The sequence below is a fragment of the Triturus cristatus genome, chromosome 12 (genome assembly GCF_964204655.1).
Source record: "Triturus cristatus chromosome 12, aTriCri1.1, whole genome shotgun sequence".
Classification (NCBI taxonomy): Eukaryota; Metazoa; Chordata; class Amphibia; order Caudata; family Salamandridae; genus Triturus; species Triturus cristatus.
This window is the reverse complement of record NC_140595.1, coordinates 143,115,827-143,135,553: the sequence shown is the minus strand read 5'-3', so window position 1 is coordinate 143,135,553 and position 19,727 is coordinate 143,115,827. Positions and strand designations below refer to the sequence as shown.

At 44.4% G+C, this 19,727-nt stretch overlaps 1 protein-coding gene across 3 annotated transcripts in view; it reads left to right on the top strand.

The window, feature by feature from the left end:
- The window catches only part of LOC146772924 (protein S100-A11-like), a 43,492-nt gene extending 31,694 nt beyond the window's left edge, over nucleotides 1–11,798 (top strand). The window contains exons 2-3 of one of the 3 annotated variants that reach the window (XM_085639690.1): nucleotides 4,341–4,499; nucleotides 11,511–11,798. In XM_085639690.1, coding sequence (XP_085495816.1) covers nucleotides 4,341–4,499; nucleotides 11,511–11,672 — 321 coding nt within the window. In that variant the 3' untranslated portion in view covers nucleotides 11,673–11,798. The remainder of the gene's footprint in view (nucleotides 1–4,340; nucleotides 4,500–11,510) is intronic. The other 2 variants (XM_085639692.1, XM_085639691.1) reach the window with 2 other exon arrangements.
- Nucleotides 11,799–19,727: the final 7,929 nt, after the last annotated feature.

The window sequence follows — 19,727 nt, the reverse complement described above, 5'->3', positions numbered from 1 at the left end:
CCAGGTGATCTGTCTGGCTCTCCAGGATTTTTTTTCATGATTCATGACCAGTCAATCATAATGGACAATACGACCACGTAGGCATATCTTAATTGCCAAGGAGGGACTAGAGCTCGCTCCCTATTGGTCATTTCAGACCAGATCTTTTCTTTGAGCAAAGTCAATCTCTGAAAGCGGTTTGTATTCGGCAGCAGCTGAATACTGGTCACACACTCTCTCCGCAAAATTGGTCCGGGGACGGTAGCTTCCATTGGGCAGCACAAAGGCGCAACACCCATCAGTATTAAGAGTTGGCTTCATGACAAGCAGACCGTGGTGATCGGACTGCTGCCTCGGGGTCAGCGGAGACTTAAGGATTTGGGGTGCATACGCATTTCAGTTATTTCCAGCAGATTTCGACACGGATCCCTTTCTCCAGGTCCTGCCCCTACACGGGAGCATTTTCACCCCGAGGAATACGACCCTGTCTTTTGCAAAAGACAAGTGCATGCTCTGGTACCATGTACCCATTACCGGAACTGCCCACATATGGGTTGGACTCTGGCAATGGGTAGGTGGTATTCTTTTCCCCAGATATCCTGCATATGTGTGTATTCGACACTGTAAGTCTGAATGAACACAGTCACTGATATATGTGGGAATACATTGCCCACCACCGCAGCCCCTGGGGTAACTCATAATACGGCTGTCAGAAGGCCGCAGATGCATAGTTCTCCTAGCAGACATGGTTCTTCGGCAGTCTGACCGCCAAACTCTGTCCAACCATACTTTGATCAGTCATTTGACCAATACTTTAAATATTCAAAAGTTCTCAGATTATTAAACTTTAAAACCGTTTACAATCGACAAACAATCTGGGTCTCTTAATACATTTTCTGGTATTATTTAGAGCACGATCATATAAAATGTAAAAAGGGGTATGTCGGCAGAGATTCGCCAGCTTCAAAAGATCTTGACTGCCGAATTAGAATATTGCAGACATTTCATGTATCTTCCTTAATTCAGTAGCCTTCCTGATAAAATGTAGTACAGCATAGCATGACTCTGGGGTGAACAGTTTCTGTAAGAGGGTCAGGCCTTCTTTACGCGTTCCTAGTTTTGAGTTCTTTAAAACGGGGATTACATTTTGCCTAAAATAGGTATGCAAGGGACAAAACAATATAAAGTGGTTTGTTCTTTGTATGGAAACTTGATCACGATTACACGGGTGGGGGTAAAAAACCCTTCATTGAGGGAATTCTACCCTGTCTTGCATAAAGCACAGCCTGAAGAGGGTAAGATAACTTATGTGAACGGAATTCGGGATACAAAGAAGATCTAGTTCTATATAATCTGTGGTCGAGATCTCTACATATCTTTTCAGCGAAACCATTGACTGTGCTTTCCTTAGTCTTATTGTAATGGATCTGCTTTTCACTTAAAGAACACACCCAACCCCTGCACTCCATTTCTGGGTGGCAAATATACCACTGCACCTTTAAAAATACACTTTGAACAGCACTTCCTAAAGACTATGTAAGGACACAGCACTCCCTTTAGGCAAGGCAAGAAAAACAAATTCAGGTGCTTTGAAATAACACACACAAGCTTATTAATAAACGGTAGGCCAAATAGATCAGTGAATGCAGATTCATTAGTATCAAACACTTTTAAATAAAGAAGTAAAATAAAATGCAGGGACTCTTTTAGAATAAGGCTTGGGGTTTATTACACAATACTCTCTAAACAAAGGCTGTTTCAGATGCCAAATGCACAAGATTCAAATATTTGTAGCAAACTATAATCTAAAAGCATGAATAATACTGATTAATGAACAATCGGCAAATAACATGATCTACTGGACGTCCTGCAAGAGATCAGAAAGATATACATGTATATAGAGCAGATGATTACTCTGGATTTCCACCTCCCACACCACAAAGAAAACACCTATAATGATCAAAGCTACTGGCTAAACATCACAATGGCAATAACTACAAAACTCAATACATCACCTGGTACAAACACTGCATCTGCATCTTAGCCCACTTCTGGCCGGGGGAGTTTACAGCCTTGGTTCAGAGCTTTAGCTACCAGTGTCACTCCGAGATACATGTCTGCCCTTGCTCGGATTCCAAACTCCCAGTTTCTCAGTCTGCAACCCTCTGCTTTGAACACACTAGAAGATTCGCGAAAGACCTCCTTCCAGCGCCAGAGGAATTTTACCAGAACTGACCAAGTTCCAAGCAAGCATCCCCATGGCAGTAAGGAGCGCTCACGTCCCTTCCTCCATTCTCACATCTTCCAGCCTGTATCTTGAAGAAACTCTCTCAAGGCCTTCCAGAGTACATTAAACAAAAACAGTTGTTCAGGAAAACAGCAAGACCTTGAATGTGAATAACCTAAACAACTTGCAAGCACTGCTGTGCACACAGAGAAACAAGGCAAAGTCAGACATGAGGCCCTGTCAAAGCCAATAGTCAAAGTCCAAGAAGAAGATGACATGAAGCCATGCCAAAGCCAATAGTAAGAACTCGTAATTAACCCAACCAACTTGAAGCAAGGCAAATTCAGAAAGCAAGATGACATGAGGCCATGTCAAAGCCAATAGTCAGAGCTCATAATTCACATAACCCAAACACCATACACATTTCTGCACAACTGCTTATAGCATCACATACTTTCTCTCAATGTACAACACCGAGCACATGTGTGCACCACCGCTCACAGCACTGCACTTCAAGATGAAAGAGTACATTCCACACCTCCCTCTCACGCATTCAAATGCACATCCCACACCTTCTGTTCTTGGCAAGACTGTTCTACTCCGTGACGGCTCCCACTGAAGGACAGCAAGATTACAAGAAAGAGAAGCAGGCATATGCAGGACCGTCCTACATTAAGGCTAGGGCAAGATACCACACTAAAGTCAGTTAAAATGGTGGTAGTTGAGGGTCATCATAGGGTGCCAAATCACAAGAATGCCTCTTTTACTACACTTGTATCTGAGCGATATGTAAGAGAACCTGTTTTTAACCACCTCCTTACTTTTATTAGTACTCTTAATAAGGCCCTTAATCTTTCAGGCATGCATTAGACAGCACTGTCGAAAGACAAGACACCCAGGGGGATTTGTACAAGGATGTGGGAGGTGTCGTTAGCCTCCTTGGTTTAACGACCCACTCTGCCACTTCTGAAATCCAAGGCTGCACCATATTTACAAGAATGTGGTGCAGCCCTGCGTTTCCCCCTGCAATGGCGCTAAGTGCAGGAGGGTGTCTGCGTGCAGGGGAGGATTGTATGTGTAGGAAGGTGTCCCTTCTTGCACATAAACAACCCTAAAATGCCATTGTCCCTTTCATGTGTGCTGCTTTATGCATTTTCACACATTTTTTGAAGGTTTATGTACAGGAAGGATCACCTTCCTGTACATAAACCATGGTATTTTGCTTTTTCCATGTGTGTTGCACAAAGCAACACACATGGAAAAGTCAAAACCGAGGAGAAATAATGCATTTGTCCTTGTTTCGCCAACTGAAGACCAGGGTTTTCCTGGTCTTAATTTTAGTGCTGCCTCCTATGTACGCCACTCTTGTACATAGGGGGCAGCGTCATATACAATTGGTGTTGCAGTGGAACGCCCACCACAACACCCACTGCATGCCCCTTTCACGCTAACCATAGCGTGAAAGGGAGCCTTATGTACAAGACAGCGTTAACCCACATTAAGTGGCTTAACGCTGCCTTGTACATAAGGCACAGCCCCTATCACCACAACGTCTGTAAAAATGACGTTGTGGTAGCGATGGGGGCTTGTACATATGCCCCCTAGTTGGACAAACTGTCCTTTAGGCCACTATTTCTGATGCCCGCAGCAAAGTCAACCATATCTAGTTGCAGTGGGGATCAAAAGCAATCAACCGGACGAGGGGCATTAACCCCTTACGTGCGCGCGTCAGCCAACGGCCGTCGCGAGCACTACCTCGGTAGTGCTGCGCACATCCGTTGGCTGACTCTGCCCCGCCCGCGCATTGAATCACCCGCACCGCGGCTGAATTCACGCCGCGGTTAACGGGTTAAGACAGCGAATGGCTGTTCCAAAGTCTGACTGCCATGATTGAAATGGTCACAGTAAGCTTTGCAAAGCGAGGCAATGGAGGTTCCTCAGCAAGGTATTTACCTTTTTGCAGTTGATTAGTATCTAGGGGGGTGCAGGGACTCCTGCTCGTCCCCGCCCCCATGGCATTACCAAAATTTTGCTTTGTTTACATAGGGCTTCCAACTCTGATGTGAGTTTGTAAGAAATATTCCCTGCTAGTATCGGATTTTAATCGTTTATATTTTTGTTTGTTTTTGCCTAGGCACAGATGCGTAAAGATACGCCTTCAGAATTGGAGCACATCATGGAATCCTTGATCGTCATTTTTCAGCGCTACGCCGGGAAGGAAGGGGACAGCAACAAAATGTCACTCGTTGAGTTTGAAACCTTCATGACTGTGGAGCTCAAAAGCTTCACCAAGGTACATTTGTGTGTTTTGATCCACTGTCCCATGCAAATCTGTTTTTAGATATCTTCATTGACTGCTGGTCTGAACTTCAAAATAGTCCATTGCAGGAGTACAAGTTGAGTTCAATTAAATAAGTATCTAGCACCATAGGTGAGCAGCTAAGAAACCCTGACGAAGATGGCGCCACCTTATGGAGTGTCTATTGAAACCATAATTCTATCAGAAATCATTATGTTAAATTGAAATTGTTTTTACAGCTAGAAAATTACTTTAAAAAACAACCTAGTTCCACAATCTCCTATTTTCAAACCTTTGTGTTCAGTCAGTTGCTTGAGGAGAATGATTTGGTTTAAAAGACTTCTTCCACACTTGGATAGGTCTTGGCATAGCCTGCAAAACAACCTTCAGCCTACAAGCTGAAATACTTCAGTCTTCAGATATATAATTCAACATGGAAGCTGGATGAAACTCTGCTGCAAGTTCCAATTAATTATTTTTCCCTGTTTCTTGGGGTTTACTGCCTGCAGGCATATGGATGACAAAGTACCAGATCAGAAGCATAAATATTGGTGTGCAAGAAGGCAGTTGTTGTGCCATCACGAAGCATTTATTTTTTTTCCTGCCGGTACGTGAGGGGACAGCGGAATGCTACAGCTAAAATAGTTTAGTGGAGCTGACTTTAGTTACTACTTAAGCATAAGCCTGACCGTCTATAAATTTGCTCTTACCTGATTTTCTCTCTGCCCTTACCCGATTTGTTCGCTGCTTACTATAAACAATAAATATAAGCTAACTAGTATCAGATAAAACTATTTACTGTGGGTCTTCATAACAACCCATTAATATTCATGGTCCCGAGGATGGTCTTGCGTACTTGTGACTTTTGAGACCGAAACGTCGGCGCAGTGCCACTTCTGTCATGCTAATGATTGAAGCCCTGTATTGATGTATTTATACAAAGGACTGATTCCAGCCATCAAGAGTTGAATTCGCATGCATTAATCTGATAGTTTAACAGACTTTTGCTTGAATGTACATGATTTAATGTGTGCTGGGTTTTCGGTTCTTGCTGTACCCAACAATATAAGTATGTTTGGTGCATTTTTTTTTGTTTATGCCTCCTTCTCTTGTGTTTATTTTTAGGTCTCGGCTCGAAGGCTGCGCTTGCGCAGTCTCGATCCGAGATTTAATGACTTGGAGAAGAGGGGCTTGAACCCGCCCCTCTTCTCCCCTGTTCTCCATTGGCTGGCCTCTTCAATGCTGGCCAGCCATTGGAGAAGAGGTCCCGTCACTCCGATCAGGCCCCGTCCTTTTCGGATCGGGGGGCGTCTTTTTTGCAGAAAGTCTAATTATCTCCTCCAGCCAATGGCAGGAGGAGATAACAGCAAAACACGCCCCCGAATCCGAAAACGCCGCTGCCTTTCTCCGAGGCATTTCTTCTTGACCTCGGAGAAAGGCAGTGGTGTCTTTTCAGAGCGGGTGTCTGGTCACACTCGATGCCCCTTCCCCTGCCCCAATTCTTAATGGCACACGGTTGGGATACTTCTTGCGGATCTTCTCGCCCTCGGACCGCCGCTTCTCGAACGGGTGCTCTCGCGAGTGGTGGCCAACTTAGGGACAGGCAAGAACTTTGTGATGCATACGGTGTTTAATATTGCAACAACAAAAACAAATCTCACTGCCTGACCTGTACGTGGACACTATTTAGCATTAACAAGCAGAGTTCTGCAAGGCTAGTCTCTGCCTGACCTGAACAGGAATACTAAGTCGCCAAATGACATGAACTATTCTTTCGACCTCAGTTCTCACCCCACTCTTCTATCAGACTGATTGAACACAACATATATCACAAAGATAGAAAATAAGATGGGCCTCCTTACTCGTGAGAAACAAGTCTTTGTTGGTTTCAAGTGGTGTCAAGAGCGTCATCAGACTTTCGAGCCATTCTTTTCAATTGAGACAGACGAAGGACTTAAATCAGTGGTAACACATAAATGCCGTCTTTAGCATACATAACAGTACACTGGACTCTCTCTAGATATAACCATTGTCTTTGGTAATTAGGAATAGTACACGATGCATTAAATTAAAAGGAAAACAAGTTATTTAAACTCAGTGGATGGTGGCTCAGTTTCAACGTAGTTGTCAAGTTTGCGACACATTCCCTTGACCGCAGCAGTCTTGATTTTATCAACACAAAAGAAAGCCTAACCATCGCCGTTGTAAAACTCGGTGGTGGCCATGGTACGTTAAAAACAAACTTACCAGAGCCGAGTAGATAGTTTTTCTTTCTCAGAAAGTCACACTTTTCACGTGATACTCAATACTGTTGAGGGCATTTGAATATTTACAAAGGTTTACATATTTATGTCAACTACTCACTAGATGGGAAATGGCCTGAATTTTTTGTTATATCTTACTTTTTATTTACAAGTTGACAATACATCTTTCTCATATAGTTTGCACGGCTTTTAGATCCACGAATAAGACGAGCCATTGTTGAAAGATGGCGCCAGCGTTTACACACGTGCGCTTCAAGGTTGGGCCGTACATGTGGACTAATGCGCATGCGCTATGTACACATGCTGACAAGTCTAGTGCAGGCTTCTCTCTGCTTGTGGAGTTGGCGAGATCCCTGGTAGAGCCGCTGGTGAGTGGGGAGGTCTGTGAGATGGTAGTATGCACGCTAACATTTAGGACATCACGCGAATTGATCGGTAATGGATATCGAGTCAATTCCACTTGAATTTAATGAGCGGTGCAGTCAATTCCACTTGAATTTAATGAGCGGGTGTTAAAGCTCACCTTTACCTAAGCAGGGCGGACCGTACCGGAGGAGACCTGGAATTAGAAGAGAAATGTTTTACCAGTCTGTTTAAAAGCATTTACTTCACCCTAATTCTAGTGGGAGAGGCTTCCAAAGCCGCAGAAGGAGTTGCTACCGATATCGTAGTTGCCACGTCTTTTGTATGCATTCTGTGTAACGTTTCTGGTTTGAGTTTATTTTTATTTATTTTATTCAATGCATTTTTATAAAGCGCGGGCTTTACCCGAAGGAAAAAGAGCGCTGTACAATAGAACCAGCTCCCTCGGGGTCGCGTCCACATCCTTCCCCGTGCTTGAATGTGTAACGTAGCCGGCACTCGTGCGGGGTGCTCCAAATCTCCCCGTGCCTGAATGTGTAATGTAAATACGGGGTTATGTAAAGCGCTCCAATAACTTCCGGGCGAGTTCGCGCCATATAAATATATAAATCTGCCAGCTGGTGCTTTCGTTCTACTGCTGCCTACATCGGGAGAATAAAGGGGGTTAAGAGTGCTGGTTAAGTGTTGTGTTGAAGATTTGTGGTGGGGGTTATGAGCAATGCCAATAGCTCTAACTTTAACAGTGCCGAGACCATTGCATTGTAAATGCTTGTTTTTTTTCTTTCTTTGCCATGCTTTCACAGATTGATTTGATCAAGTCGGTCTGGATTTTGATTAATTCCATTTGAAAACGAGTTATTTGATTCAGAAATAACTTTGTAAATGATCTCCTTGCTAGCACTTTACCTCTTAGATTACTGATACCCAGGCTCCTGAAGGGTTATTCTCTCCTTTTGTGGTCACTAAGCATGCAGCACACACTGCCTGATGGCTCTAACAGGCCTCTGTTCACCTAAGCTCACCAGTGGCTTCTTTGTAATTCTGGCCTCCCAAGTATATTTTACTTAGTCTGTTTTTAGGTATTGTCTGTTCGATTTAACATTCAAGAACCAACATAAATTAATCACATACACACTATATTTCCTATAGTTAGCAAAAGTGTTTTTATCCTACACAAGGGAAACCAACGGGTAATCTCCAATCCAAATTCTTTGAATTGTGTCACTTCCACTGGCTTAAGCTTGAACCTTTCTGATAATTGTACTCCTTGTTCCTTGAACATTTAAGACCAGGTCGATGTTATGGGTTCAACAATTTCTACTTCAGTAGAACACAGGCAGCATTTATGTGTGACTCCAGTTCTTCATTTTATCCTTTAGGTGTTGCTTAATGGCACGTGCCCTAAACAAAACAATAGTGGCTGGCCTAATGGTACTGCACCATGAAGGTAGAACTGGTACAGGCAAATCCTGCCCCCTCTACTGGGTAAAAAGGGGTGAAGGAATCCAGGGAGAGGGGGGGAAAACGAGCAAATCCTCAATTTTGGAACTGTCGGGTAGGGACGTCCATCGAGCTAAGTGCACTGAGTACAAATTACCAGAATGCTAAATTAAGTTTGGTCTTGCCATTGGAATGTCTGTAACAAGCTAAAGGAGTACTAGGACTCCCTCCCAAAACTCAGAACCTGAAACTGGAGGAGATGCCCAACTGATGTTTTAGGATATGGAGTCAAGAGCACTCCAGAACTGGAGTACCCCAAAATGGAAATAAGAGCAGTTCAGAGAGCTGCACAGAGGATCCATCCAGTTAATGCAATCAACCAAGAAGTGCAAATCTCACCAGTACCTGCAGAGGAGATGGAAACAGAACAGAAATAAAAATCAAATGCGCGCTAAAAGGAGAATGGTGGTCAAACTATGATCGATGACCCATGCAACTAAGCCGTTGGGAGGCAACTGGCTTCTGTTTCTTAAATTCCTCTGGAAGCTTGCGGTTTCCCTCGAACCTCCTATGATTGGTCCTTTTGTTAGGCTGACCTAGAAACTTTGCCTAATTCCGCCATGTCCCGCTCTCCACTGCCTGGCCTCCTGCGTCTGCAGGTCCTTTGTTTCCTGCTCTGTGTTTCCCCGGAGATCAATGTGTCTCCTGAATTTCTCAATTGTCTATCCCTGAAACTAGCCCCAAATCGCCTTCAATAAAAATACATAATTGGGAATGTGTCTACATTGCAGTTCGGAATTTTGAGAATCTGCCCGTTCCCGAACGGGCAAAAAGCCATTTGGGATGTATCCTCTCAAAAGGCCAACGCAAAATGGGAAATTGCAAAATTCGCGATTCCCTATTTTGCTAATGTATTTAAGGAATCTCAAATTGCGATGCCATAAGTGCAATTTTGGAAGCACTCAAGTTGTGCGAATTTGCCTTAAGAAATCACAAATTATCACCAACCTCAAGTTGGTGGTAATTTGAGATTTCCTAGAAAAATGCACTTTTTTGCATTTTTCAAAGTGCCATGTGACGCACATGTATGTGCGCCAGTGTGCACAAATGCATATTTCAGGGGTGCAACAGGGTGTCCTAACACCCTTGAAATTGCACTCGCAATTTGTGAGTACTTAATAGGTACTCGCATATTGCGAATGTCTTCCCATTCATTCCTATGGGACTCTAGGACCATATGAATGGGAAGGTATTCCTTAATTGCGAATCGCAATTTGCAATTAAGGAATACGTATGAATTGCAATTGATATTGTGAAATCTACAAACATTTCATTTTGCGAGTCCTTAATAGCAATTCACTAATTCGCTATTAAGAACTCGCAAAATTGTCTTTTGATGCATATGCCCCTGAATCCCATGAGGAGGCTCGAGGCAAGAAGGCGAAGTTGGTAATCTGTTGAATAAAGAGGACTGAGATTAAATTGGCCCTATTTCCACTTCAGTGAGATAAAACGAATCCGCGCTCTCATAGGCTCCTATGAGTTTTGCCAGGCTGGAAGAAAAATGGAAGTGTGCTATTGCACAATGACGTATTAACGCCTTCAGCGCGGCGCGGAATTCCGCGCCGTGCTGAAGGTTCGTTGCGCGAGCGGGGCTGTGACGGAGCGGTTCCGTCATGCGCGCAGCGCGACCGATGCGCATGACGGAACCTCTCCGTCACAAGCATCGAAAGGGTTAAAAGAAAGCTCTTCATGTTAAATAATTTACGTCCTTTGAAACACCTTCTTGTAAATCCATAATTCTTGCAGAATAGTAGTGTCCTTTTCTCTACTACCTGTCAATGGTGAATTTCAGTTAAGGAAATTCCTCACTGTCCTTAAAGGTCAAAACCCTTAAACTGGCAAGAATTACATACTGTTTGATCTGTTCACCCGAGATTTCTTTCTTAACCCCCTACTCCCGCTTTACCAGAATTTCTTGTTTTGAGCTACCCTGGCACCCCCTGTTAAGCCCCTTTGTTATATACGCTAGTTCTCAATTTTTGAACTGGCTGGGATTTAAAATGTCAGTTTCGTCGCGCTCCACTAGAATACTGCTATATTAGACAATTCGCTTTATCACCGTTTGCGCAGGATTGCTTATCTAATAAAGTTGGTCTTACTGGATAAAGGCCGCCAATATGTTAAAATTACCTCCTTAGTTTTTTTGGGGGGAATATTTATTCGGTGTCCTAACTTTTGTGATTCAGAGTAATTCTTATCTTAAGCCTACTTTGCTCTTGGTGAAGTCCATTTTCCCATGAAGTGACCCCGGTCATTGCCGATCCAATCTCCATCTTATTTAATGAGTTTTATATAGCGCTGGCTAGACCCGGAGGTATCGGAGCGCTTTTACATGAGTTCATGAGTTACAGGTTACAAGTTACATTTGTTACAAAAGCATAGTCAAACATGGGATAAAAAAGCAATGTTGCGGTAACACGTCAGAGGGAGGGGAGGATCGATGGGTGACTAAGCACAGGAGATGTTGTAAAGGTCGAGCGGCAGTGGAGGCCACCGCTGTACCTTTATAGCGGTGCCCCCCGCGCTGCCCGCTGATTGTACTAATGAATATCCACATCAAATATATAAATTGCATACTAATATCGAAAGGTAAGTGCATATAGGGAAGCATAGATTTACTATTAACTCCACATCTACATACCTTGAAGATATGTGTACTGTGTAGGTACATACCTGTGGAGTTGGGTATAGAAACTGTAGACTTACCCGTTGATGATTTTATTTTCGCTATTCTATCTAATTGATATTGTTCCGATATTCGTGGGGCACACCCTGCCAGCCATCAAATGTAAAAGTCTTTATTGCTTATCGTGTAAAACGACTGCTCGCCTCACTTCAACAAACTTAAAAGCCATAATCCTTTTTTTATTTACAGAGTCAGAAAAACCCAAGAGAGACACTGAAGAAAATGATGGCCTCTTTGGACGGTGGTGTTGATGGGAAGAAAGATAATCAGATTGACTTCCAGGAGTTTTTGCGCCTGATTGGGGCTATGATGATTGCTTGCCACGAGGCAATAATGAAGGCCAAGCCGTGAACTCCCACATCACAAGGATGCACAGACATACATCACACTGCTTACACATGTGTACATTCCAGGATGCCAGCAGTTGCCTTATTTGTAAAAAATAAATAAAAAAAAGAAAATGCCACTGCGCTTTGTCCCCGGAAGCTTGTTTCCTTCCCAGTATAAGAATTGGCTTGGTAGTTTGGTTTGCCCTGTTCCCATCATGCACTGGGACGGGTACAGACTAATTTGCATGTAGCCAGGTTTTGAGCTGGGATGGTGCAGTGAGCTAAAAAACGGTGATGGATTAAAACCATGATCTCTTGACTTGGTAAGAGTATTCTGCATCATTCAGAAACTCTGTCCATCACCACCCCCTTTTTCCCAAATCGTTTTTAACCACACTCAGTGTGGGAGGGTATGCTCAGACGTGAGTCCCTTGCTCATTGCACCATCAGGATTCAGGCAAGCCGGGCCGACAAAGGCTGTGATGCCAGAAACCGGTCCCCGGAAGCTTGTTTCCTTCCCAGTATAAGAATTGGCTTGGTAGTTTGGTTTGCCCTGTTCCCATCATGCACTGGGACAGGTACAGACTAATTTGCATGTAGCCAGGTTTTGAGCTGGGATGGTGCAGTGAGCTAAAAAACGGTGATGGATTAAAACCATGATCTCTTGACTTGGTAAGAGTATTCTGCATCATTCAGAAACTCTGTCCATCACCACCCCCTTTTTCCCAAATCGTTTTTAACCACACTCAGTGTGGGAGGGTATGCTCAGACGTGAGTCCCTTGCTCATTGCACCATCAGGATTCAGGCAAGCCGGGCCGACAAAGGCTGTGATGCCAGAAACCGGTCCCCGGAAGCTTGTTTCCTTCCCAGTATAAGAATTGGCTTGGTAGTTTGGTTTGCCCTGTTCCCATCATGCACTGGGACAGGTACAGACTAATTTGCATGTAGCCAGGTTTTGAGCTGGGATGGTGCAGTGAGCTAAAAAACGGTGATGGATTAAAACCATGATCTCTTGACTTGGTAAGAGTATTCTGCATCATTCAGAAACTCTGTCCATCACCACCCCCTTTTTCCCAAATCGTTTTTAACCACACTCAGTGTGGGAGGGTATGCTCAGACGTGAGTCCCTTGCTCATTGCACCATCAGGATTCAGGCAAGCCGGGCCGACAAAGGCTGTGATGCCAGAAACCGGTCCCCGGAAGCTTGTTTCCTTCCCAGTATAAGAATTGGCTTGGTAGTTTGGTTTGCCCTGTTCCCATCATGCACTGGGACAGGTACAGACTAATTTGCATGTAGCCAGGTTTTGAGCTGGGATGGTGCAGTGAGCTAAAAAACGGTGATGGATTAAAACCATGATCTCTTGACTTGGTAAGAGTATTCTGCATCATTCAGAAACTCTGTCCATCACCACCCCCTTTTTCCCAAATCGTTTTTAACCACACTCAGTGTGGGAGGGTATGCTCAGACGTGAGTCCCTTGCTCATTGCACCATCAGGATTCAGGCAAGCCGGGCCGACAAAGGCTGTGATGCCAGAAACCGGTCCCCGGAAGCTTGTTTCCTTCCCAGTATAAGAATTGGCTTGGTAGTTTGGTTTGCCCTGTTCCCCTCATGCACTGGGACAGGTACAGACTAATTTGCATGTAGCCAGGTTTTGAGCTGGGATGGTGCAGTGAGCTAAAAAACGGTGATGGATTAAAACCATGATCTCTTGACTTGGTAAGAGTATTCTGCATCATTCAGAAACTCTGTCCATCACCACCCCCTTTTTCCCAAATCGTTTTTAACCACACTCAGTGTGGGAGGGTATGCTCAGACGTGAGTCCCTTGCTCATTGCACCATCAGGATTCAGGCAAGCCGGGCCGACAAAGGCTGTGATGCCAGAAACCGGTCCCCGGAAGCTTGTTTCCTTCCCAGTATAAGAATTGGCTTGGTAGTTTGGTTTGCCCTGTTCCCATCATGCACTGGGACAGGTACAGACTAATTTGCATGTAGCCAGGTTTTGAGCTGGGATGGTGCAGTGAGCTAAAAAACGGTGATGGATTAAAACCATGATCTCTTGACTTGGTAAGAGTATTCTGCATCATTCAGAAACTCTGTCCATCACCACCCCCTTTTTCCCAAATCGTTTTTAACCACACTCAGTGTGGGAGGGTATGCTCAGACGTGAGTCCCTTGCTCATTGCACCATCAGGATTCAGGCAAGCCGGGCCGACAAAGGCTGTGATGCCAGAAACTGGTCCCCGGAAGCTTGTTTCCTTCCCAGTATAAGAATTGGCTTGGTAGTTTGGTTTGCCCTGTTCCCATCATGCACTGGGACAGGTACAGACTAATTTGCATGTAGCCAGGTTTTGAGCTGGGATGGTGCAGTGAACTAAAAAACGGTGATGGATTAAAACCATGATCTCTTGACTTGGTAAGAGTATTCTGCATCATTCAGAAACTCTGTCCATCACCACCCCCTTTTTCCCAAATCGTTTTTAACCACACTCAGTGTGGGAGGGTATGCTCAGACGTGAGTCCCTTGCTCATTGCACCATCAGGATTCAGGCAAGCCGGGCCGACAAAGGCTGTGATGCCAGAAACCGGTCCCCGGAAGCTTGTTTCCTTCCCAGTATAAGAATTGGCTTGGTAGTTTGGTTTGCCCTGTTCCCATCATGCGCTGGGACAGGTACAGACTAATTTGCATGTAGCCAGGTTTTGAGCTGGGATGGTGCAGTGAGCTAAAAAACGGTGATGGATTAAAACCATGATCTCTTGACTTGGTAAGAGTATTCTGCATCATTCAGAAACTCTGTCCATCACCACCCCCTTTTTCCCAAATCGTTTTTAACCACACTCAGTGTGGGAGGGTATGCTCAGACGTGAGTCCCTTGCTCATTGCACCATCAGGATTTAGGCAAGCCGGGCCGACAAAGGCTGTGATGCCAGAAACCGGTCCCCGGAAGCTTGTTTCCTTCCCAGTATAAGAATTGGCTTGGTAGTTTGGTTTGCCCTGTTCCCATCATGCACTGGGACAGGTACAGACTAATTTGCATGTAGCCAGGTTTTGAGCTGGGATGGTGCAGTGAGCTAAAAAACGGTGATGGATTAAAACCATGATCTCTTGACTTGGTAAGAGTATTCTGCATCATTCAGAAACTCTGTCCATCACCACCCCCTTTTTCCCAAATCGTTTTTAACCACACTCAGTGTGGGAGGGTATGCTCAGACGTGAGTCCCTTGCTCATTGCACCATCAGGATTCAGGCAAGCCGGGCCGACAAAGGCTGTGATGCCAGAAACCGGTCCCCGGAAGCTTGTTTCCTTCCCAGTATAAGAATTGGCTTGGTAGTTTGGTTTGCCCTGTTCCCATCATGCACTGGGACAGGTACAGACTAATTTGCATGTAGCCAGGTTTTGAGCTGGGATGGTGCAGTGAGCTAAAAAACGGTGATGGATTAAAACCATGATCTCTTGACTTGGTTAGAGTATTCTGCATCATTCAGAAACTCTGTCCATCACCACCCCCTTTTTCCCAAATCGTTTTTAACCACACTCAGTGTGGGAGGGTATGCTCAGACGTGAGTCCCTTGCTCATTGCACCATCAGGATTCAGGCAAGCCGGGCCGACAAAGGCTGTGATGCCAGAAACCGGTCCCCGGAAGCTTGTTTCCTTCCCAGTATAAGAATTGGCTTGGTAGTTTGGTTTGCCCTGTTCCCATCATGCACTGGGACAGGTACAGACTAATTTGCATGTAGCCAGGTTTTGAGCTGGGATGGTGCAGTGAGCTAAAAAACGGTGATGGATTAAAACCATGATCTCTTGACTTGGTAAGAGTATTCTGCATCATTCAGAAACTCTGTCCATCACCACCCCCTTTTTCCCAAATCGTTTTTAACCACACTCAGTGTGGGAGGGTATGCTCAGACGTGAGTCCCTTGCTCATTGCACCATCAGGATTCAGGCAAGCCGGGCCGACAAAGGCTGTGATGACAGAAACCGGTCCCCGGAAGCTTGTTTCCTTCCCAGTATAAGAATTGGCTTGGTAGTTTGGTTTGCCCTGTTCCCATCATGCACTGGGACAGGTACAGACTAATTTGCATGTAGCCAGGTTTTGAGCTGGGATGGTGCAGTGAGCTAAAAAACGGTGATGGATTAAAACCATGATCTCTTGACTTGGTAAGAGTATTCTGCATCATTCAGAAACTCTGTCCATCACCACCCCCATTTTCCCAAATCCTCCTTACTTTGATGGCATCCCACAACACTCGCAGAGACATTTTAGATCTGGTTATATATGACTTTAGGCATGTGCAAGAGCTCATGTTCCCAACATCAAAAGCTTGCTCTGGAACTCTGGGTCTGCTACTTCAGGCATTGCTTGAATAGTGTCATTCTCGTTTTGAGTAAGACAGGCATATTTCTGCCTCCACATGTCTTATTGGCTATTAAATGAGTTAGTAGATCTGCCCAGGAAGCAGCAGCGGCGGCCGGCACAGGTAAGAGCATTAGGGTGGTGGGATGCAACCGACTGCTGGGTAGATAAAATTAAATAGAGCCACTTATCTTGCCCTCGTACCCAAGGGAAGTGCTGTTATTTACTTTTAATTTTACCTACCCTGTAGGCTTCCCACCGCTCGCCTTGTGCCGGCCGCCATTGCCAGGGAGTGCTTCTCATTGAAGCGCATTGATGGGGAAACCAGTGCAGCCTGCACAACAATAGAGGCCCATTGGTGCTCCTAAGTTTATTTAAATGTTTTGTATCCCACGTACATGACCCCTAGACTGTTAAACTTCACACTCCAACAGTTTGACAAAGCATGGAGAGTAGAGGCGCGTTGCAACTAATACAGGTGCAAAGGGGCACAGATCACATAGCAGGTTACGCGGGATATGGTGCATCCTCCTTGTAGATCAATTAATATGCAATACCCAGTAATAAATACATTATCTGACAGATCATTTGGCTAATCTATAGGCGAGTTCATTGCAGTAATCTAATGTGTTCTGTCCATAGTCAAAAAGGCCAGTGTGGAGCAATTCCTAAAATCTTCCCTATGAAGAGTAAGGTTTTCAGTTCAATTTTGCAAGACCCCTGCAGTAGTATTCTGCTCTCTGGTGGATTGTGGCGCTTTCTGAGAAGGAAAGGCGTGCGGATGGAATATACACTGTGCTTTAATGGACCACAATTTCTGTGAAATCCGAATAGGTGTGATGTGGTCAAATTCTCTAGAATCCTTCCCAAGTCTGGCTTCTGCATGTATGGCTGCGTTCAATGCAACAAGTGAAACTTTGGGGACCTTCAGCTGTACAGAATTCAGTTAGTTTGAGTACAACTGACTGCATCATTCGATTGAAAAGACTCCAGAAGGAATTGTATGATGCATGGAGAAAACTGAGTTACCACTACACTCATTTGGCCATAGCATTCACGGGTGATTGCAAATTCAAGTGAATGTCTCTGATTACCTCCAGTGATGTACCACATCCTAGAGTTTGCTGTGTGAGACTGGCTCTCTCCCTGATACCCATTACATCTTGAAGTCTAGATACTACAATGAGGTTCCATTGATGAAACTCCTCCTATCCTCTTCCACAGAGTTGTGGTTTACTCTCAAACCCAGTGGCATAGTTGGGCCTTTCCAACCGTGGCGGCCCCTGCGTTTGCTGCCCCGCGACATCTGCAGGTAAGAGCAAGGGGGGGGGGGGGGGGGGGGTGTACACGGAGTCAGACAACGCAGGTAAAAGTGCCACCGCACCAAAACTCGTACCAATCCCCATGCTATGCCACTGATCATACCCCTACCGTGCCCTGTGGTCATGCCCAGGGCTGTTTCTCTTTATTCGCTTGCGTAATGCACATTTGAGTCCTGAGGGCCTGTTTCCCATTTTGGTTTATGGTTCTGTATGTTGCAGCAATACATTCAGAACATGGAGTTGGTCGCATATAATGGTGCTGGATATAGGGATGCTCTCTACCTCCCCTATAGACATAACAATAATGCGTGGCCAATGCAACGTGCGGTGCTTCCCCCATCCCATAGTAAGTTTCTATGTTTTCCCTCCTGTGGCCCACAATTGGAATCTGCGACTACATGAGGGATGTCTTGCAGAATAGGTGCCAACTTTGGTAGAGTGATCATTTTGAAGACTGCACCTTGCCATACAAGAAGAGGGGCCCATTTCTCTATCTCTCTGCCTAGCCAAGAAGATATAGGATTGCATTTGCAAAAGGTGTCCCATCCCCACGTTACTTACTTCATGCCCGAAGCATCTGAAATCACAGGGCATTTTAGCCGAGTTATTTTTGTAATCTAAATAGCGTCTGTATCCATAATTGGCCACGGCACAGGAATAGTGTGTTCTACAAGCCATGCCTCCTTGTGTGTGTATGTATAATATATATTTATTTGTGGTGTGTATTTATGGGTGGGTGTGTATGTATATACGCCTCAAAATCCCAAGATACAAGAAAAAAACTATAGGTGGCACATCCTTCTCTGTTCAAGCAGCTAAAATATGGAACTGTTTACCACCCAAAATAAGATTCACCTACAACCACCTAATCTTCAGAAAACTACTCCAGAATTGGCTCTTCCCCACATAAGCACCACACGCAAACAAATATGCAGCATATTCCTCTGTATATAAGCATTTATTTGTACTATAGATATGTACCTATATATGTGCATTGCTTTGTATGAACAGGTCGAATAATTGTTTAAAAAAAAAGGAACTTTTTTTTTAGTAGAACACGAACTAGAGTTTATCGAATGCATTTAAAATCTACTTATACTTACTACTTATATTCATCTATATACCTTCCATGTACTTCGATCTATATATTTGACTTTCCTCCCCCAAAAAATGCAAATTCAATGCACTGCCCTATTTCTCCCCCTATACCTCTATCAATATCTTTAATCTACATATACTTACTACTTTTATGCATCTATAAACATTCCATGAACTTATGGATCTATATATTTATTACTTTCTTCTAATTCAGCATATCCAATGCACTACCCTATTTCTCACCCTATACCTCTATCCATATCCTCTACATCCACTCATCTCAAACCCCATATCACTACTATCATCCCCAAAATAGCCCTTTCTAGATTCTCTCCTACTCTACCCCTCCTGGCATCATCTGACACCTCTTTTACTATACTGGTACCCCCCATAACAAGCTTTTCTAAACTCTTCCCTCTGACTCTTCCCCTCCACACCCCTTTTTACCATCCCAAGCCTCCCACTACTGCTATGACGTCCAAATAAAGTCTTAATCCTTCACTCTTCTATCCCTCCACTATCCTTTTCAATCAAAATAAGACTAACCTGTCCATCTCAAACTTTATATTTCATTCTACTAATTCACCACTAATCCTTTATGGGTTCCAGAGTAGTGTTACTTGCCAAGAAAGTCCTTTAACACCCCATTAGGGGTAACGAGCGATATATACTTGCAAACCTTTTTCCTCTTCTATCCCTCCGCTGTCCTACTCAATCCAAATAACTGACCAATATCCGCCACTCAAATTACTTTCATGTTTCACTATACTAATTCACCACTAACCCTTTATGGGTTCTGGAGTAGTGTGCTACTCTCCCAAAAAGCTCTTCGACGCCTCGTCGGGGGTTAGTAAACGCTATATAAATGCAATTGCAATACATCAGCTGCATATGAGGACTTAGTCTTTATATAACAATATCCAGTCCTTTGTGTCTGGCCACGCCAAATCCCTTAATTCAGATGCTGCCTTTAGTCAGCGGACTAGTGGCTCCACTGCTATGGCAAATAGAATAGGAAAATCCCTGTGTCCTCCTTCTGGCAAGGTCAAACGTATGACCTTTTGCCACTGCTTGTTCCATCTAGGGTAGCTTAACCCATGCGGCGTAAGTGGGGCTGATCCTGAAGTTGTCAAGTGTTTGAAACAAGAACTGCTATTTGAGTCTAATTCCTTTTCGGCATTTCATGAGAAGTGCCAGTGGCTCCTCCCTCCACACTGTAGCTAATTATGAAACCCAAATGCACTCCATCTCCTTGTCCACCAGGGCATGAAGCAAATTGGTGCATGAGCATCTTATTTG